This window comes from Rhododendron vialii, chromosome 4a (genome assembly GCF_030253575.1).
Source record: "Rhododendron vialii isolate Sample 1 chromosome 4a, ASM3025357v1".
Classification (NCBI taxonomy): Eukaryota; Viridiplantae; Streptophyta; class Magnoliopsida; order Ericales; family Ericaceae; genus Rhododendron; species Rhododendron vialii.
The window spans coordinates 37991353-37996386 of NC_080560.1; the positions used below are offsets into that span (position 1 = coordinate 37991353).

Below are 5034 nucleotides of genomic sequence, written 5' to 3' on the forward strand. Positions count from 1 at the left end.
CTTCGATGGCCATGAAACACAAGTTAGCGACCTCTTGTTGCTCATCGTCCTCATCGGAGCTACTATCGTCACTATTGTCCCATGCGGCCATCATAGCTCTCTTTTTGTCCTTCTTTGAATATTTTTTTGCATATGGACATTCACTTTTGATGTGGCCGGGCTTCTTGCACTCGTAGCAAATGATTGGATCCTTTTTACTATTTTCTTCTTTGCCTCCATCTTTTCTTGAAAATCCTCTGCCTTTGTGAGATGCTCTATTTTTGAGGAGTTTCTTGAACGTTTTTGTGATGAGCGCCATTTCATCATCCTCACTTTCGTTGCTTGAATCCTCCTTGCTTTTTGATTTGCTTGTTGTACTTTTGAAGGCAAGATCCTTAACTTTCTTCTCTTTTTCACCCTTGAGGTTGTGATGCATTTCCTCCGTCATGAGAGATCCCATGAGCTTGTCCATCGTGTATGTTGAGAAATCTTTGGATTGTAGGATGATGGAGGTGGTAGTGTCCCAATTGGTTGGCATGGAACGGAGCACCTTCCTTGTCATTTCGGATTGACTGTAAATCTTTCCAAGAGCTTTTAAACCGTTAGTAATACTAGCAAATCTAGCAAACATTTGAGATATAGATTCATCCGGTTTCATTTTGAAGAGCTCATAGCTATGCACAAGAATATCAATTTTGGACTCCTTAACTTGACTATCTCCTTCATGTGACATTTCTAACTTATCCCATATTTCTTTAGCCGATTCATATGCGGAAACACAATCATATTCATTGGGAGTAATAGCACAAAAATGAAGGTTCATAGCTCTATAGTTCTTTTCTATTGAAGCCTTTTCCAAATGACTCCACTCATAATCTGGTTTAGGCATAGTCTCTTCTCCAACTTTCTTAGTAGGAATAATGGGACCATTTTTGATAATTTTCCATAGATCATAATCCGTGGATTGAATAAAGATCATCATTCTATTTTTCCAATGAGAGTAATTTTCTCCGGTGAACAAGGGAGGTCTATTGGACGATTGACCTTCGATACAAGAAACATTACTAGTGGTTGCCATGGATCTTAACTCTTAGATGGTTAAATCTACAAACAAGAGCCGAGGCTCTGATACCAATTGTTACCCAAATTATGCAACCTAGAGGGGGGGTGAATAGGATTGCTAGTAATAATTACCAATAAAAATTTATCTCTAACAATATATGCAAACAATAAGTATGCAATCAAAATAGAGAGATAGAGAGATAGAACCCGTTTATAGTGGTTCGGTCCGGATTTGTCCACGGTCCGGCCCTACTCCACTTCTCCTCAAGCAATTACTTGAAGGTTAGACTAATCTTTAAAAGATTACAACTTGTAAGTCTTGCGGGTGCTTACAAGAACCGAATGCCTCTAGCTTTCCCGAGGAGCTAGCACAACCGCAAGAATTTTCTCCGAAAACTTCTCAAAAACAATAACACCCAAATTCCAACCCGAATTTGGTCTTCTAAGCTTTCAAGTGTTTGACTCAAACACTCACTTAGGAAATACAAGTATGTGAAGAAGGTATGAAAATTATCGCTCACGACTTGTACAAATTTTCTCTCAAGAATAATATGAAAGTGGAAGAACAATGAGAATTTTTGGCTTTGATCTTTTGAGAATTTGCTCTTGCAATAATATGGAATGTTGTAGCTTGTGTGTGTACTCATTAATGAGTTCTTGATGCCTTATATAGCCATCCATATGCTTCCTAGCCGTTGGAAACTAGCCGTTGGAAACTAGCCGTTGGAAACTAGCCGTTTGAAACTAGCCGTTGGAAACTAGCCGTTTGAAACTAGCCGTTGGAAACTAGCCGTTTGATAGAGTGGTCATCCGGGTGGTCGTCCGGTTGTCACAGCTTTCTGTTCAGACAGCCGGCTTGTCAGCCGGTTCGTCAACCTGTGGCTCACAATTTCATCTAAATAAACCGTTAAAGCATGTATTGAGCTCAATAAAGTCTTTGTAAATATAAATCATGAATCCAAGAGACTTTATGCTATATTTCAAGGTCACGAAAATATTTAATTCGGGAATCGACTTTTCGATAATTTTGTTTTTGCCGAATAAAAATATCATTGAATTAATCATCAAAATAATTAATAGAGATGCATATAAATTTTCACAAATTATAATGCATACATTTTTCAACAACTTCCATAACAAATAAATCAATATGGATTGTGTCAATTACCATATATCAATTAAAGTTCTGCTTCCATAACAAATAAATCAGTCCAAAATCAATCCTTTTAGATAAGTAAATGTTTGGGAAATTGATCTTAGCCGTTGGTAGTGGATGATCTAGGTTTATAGAAACTCTTAACACTTACTAACCATAGGATTTAGAAATGAATGGTCAAGATTTATAACTACATATATAAGATTAAAAAACTGAGCTCCGTTATTATATAGATGTTCAGATTGTAACGAGTGTGAACATTGGATATCTATTTCTTATGAGTTAATATAGTGATGTCTTTAAATGCACAATATGAAAAAGTCGCTCCCGTAAAAATTCTTGGACATCAACAAATCTCAAAAAATGCTTTAGATTTTTTGTTGTTATTACATTATAATTTAAACCTAAAAAAATAAGATTGTAACAACCAAAAATTTAAAATTTAAGCACATCAGCCAGTGATCAATTAGAGATTCAAGAATTTTAATAGTAGCATGTTTACCTTGTTGGAGACCAGGATAATGTTCCAACTTCATTAAGAGTGACGGACTCTAAGATTGAAGAATGAAAGCCCAATTTTTTGGTTTAGCATAAATCCTAGATGTCAATCATTCACCCAATTTGGAAGATGGTAGCTTAATGAACCCATTTTGATTGACATCTTGACCAACGGGTAGATTGAAGTCGCCTTTTAGGATTTTTCCTGTGGCATCCAAATCAAAAGATTGAGCACCATGAGATTTCATGAAATTCCTTGAGTCAATTTAACTGGGTTTTCAGTTTTAAATGTTGGAAAAATATGTTTACTTTTTTGTGATAAAACCAATAATATGAACGCAATAAAATTGGAACTCAAAAACTTGGAAATCGATGGAAACAAATTGGTGATCAAGGCGAGTATTAGTATGTGACACTTGTACTTAAGACAGATTTTGCCCCCGCTACGGTGCTCACGGTTTGCATTGGACGACTGTCTCCCAGCACTACTTGATCGAAATCCCCCCAAGGTAGTACTTCAATTGAAGGGTCTGGCGAACCATCTTATATTTGTTACTCTTTCATATGAATGGACTTAAATGAAGGAAAAATCCACTTATAAAAATGAATGAGGGAAATAATATTTATAGGCCAACTCGTAACTCTACGAAAAGTCACCAAGGAAAGAGGCACATCTGTTCGTGAAGGACGCGTCCGTCCATGGCGAACAAGTGCCAATGAAAAGATGCAACTTCAAAATAAATCAATTTTCATTCACACCTAAAATAAAATATTATATCCTATAATATTTTCCAACACTAAACAATCAACAAGAACTCCTGCCCTTAACAGTAGTAGAGAGGGAGAGTACGATAGAGAAAGTAGAAAGAAAGAAGTAGGAAAGAGGGAGAGAAAATAAGTTGGTGGGATGTATTGCGCTAAAAAAAAATGAATTGAACAAAATTTGTACATATAATTTTTTTTTTCTTTTGTTTTTCTCCAAGTAACCTAGACTATAGCCCATCTTAGTAGCCCTGAAGTACTTCAGCCCTTCTCTATCGACGGTGGTTCTGAAGAGGCTAAAGCAAGGCCCGAGGGATCAACTTCGGTCATCAGCAAGATATTGCCAAAATCATCATAATCATAATCCAACCCGTCAAAATCATCATAATCATAATCATAATCCAACCCGATATTGCCATCATAATCATAATCCAACCCTATATTGCCAAAATTATTATAATCATTGTCCAACCCGAAACTGCTTTCTTGCTGCTCCTCTACAGAAACTTGTTCATCAAGATACCCTAGTACTTCATCAATGTCTTCAAGTGTGAACTCATGCGGATCGCCAATCCTTATGAAACTCTGATCTTGCACAATTGGTTCATCTGAGAAAGGAACAACTTCTAGTTCCGATGCCACAGCACTATCACATTCTTGCACAACTGGTTCTTCTGAGAAAGGAACAATTTTTGGTTTTGGTGCCACAGCAGTAACACATTCCATCTTCTGTTCTTGCACAAAATTTGTTCTAACACGCTTTGAGGGTTTCGGAATTGGAAGGTCATCATCAGTCGTAGCACCCTCCGCATTCTTTCGTTTTCTCGAAGATATCTTGGTGTCCTTCGAGTCATCTCTTTTTATCCTACAAAGAACGTATTCGCCTTTCCCATTCGTAGCATTACCAACGGGTAGAAAGTACTCATGCATGATCTAGTGGCATTCCTTCAGGCTCTCGTCTGTAATCTGAAAGCAGAGCATCCTCTTGTTGCCCATCACACAACCTTTCTTGTCCAATACTGGCTCAAGAGCGGTCTCTCCGTGCCATGAGCCACAACCGGCTGTTCTAGCAATCCTGTCGCTATTCTCACTGGCCTTGATCAAGGTCGTGAAGACATAAATGGTACCTTCTGTCTTCAACTTATCTGTCTTTTTGTCCACGGTTTTGCATATCTCCCATGGATCATCGTCGGTAAAAATCTGCCACGGGGCTTTGTTGCCGGCCCTGTACATCTCACGCTCGATAACGACGTCACAGGGCAGGGATTCGCCCTCAGACTTCCTCCTGAGATAGTCTTCGAGAAGTTGTTTATCTGTAGGCCTGAAGAAATAGCCACTTGGAACAGTCGTCATGTTGCTGCGGTTTTCTCTCTCAACTCTCTCTCTCTCTCTCTCTCTCACGCTACTGAGTCACTGCTATACTCTCACGTACTATATATACACAATAGGAGGGCGGCACTAGGGTGTAACTTAGCGATGTATATAATGTAGAGTTGTATTAATTGCTTTGCGCCCAAGGTTAGCTCCAATCTTAATTTGGTTTAGGAAATTAAACAGGGCGGCAGGAGAGTTTGATG

General features: G+C 38.2%; 1 protein-coding gene across 1 annotated transcript; it reads right to left on the reverse strand.

The window, feature by feature from the left end:
- Positions 1–4390: 4390 nt before the first annotated feature.
- Positions 4391–4810, reverse strand: LOC131323997 (NAC domain-containing protein 41-like). The gene has a single exon (XM_058355829.1). It carries the CDS (start codon positions 4808–4810, stop codon positions 4391–4393), a length of 420 nt encoding a protein of 139 aa, XP_058211812.1.
- Between the last annotated feature and the right edge of the window lie 224 nt (positions 4811–5034).

Coding starts and splice junctions, on each gene's coding strand:
- LOC131323997 (XM_058355829.1), bottom strand. CDS start 4,810: ATGACGACTGTTCCAAGTGGCTATTTCTTCAGGCCTACAGATAAACAA.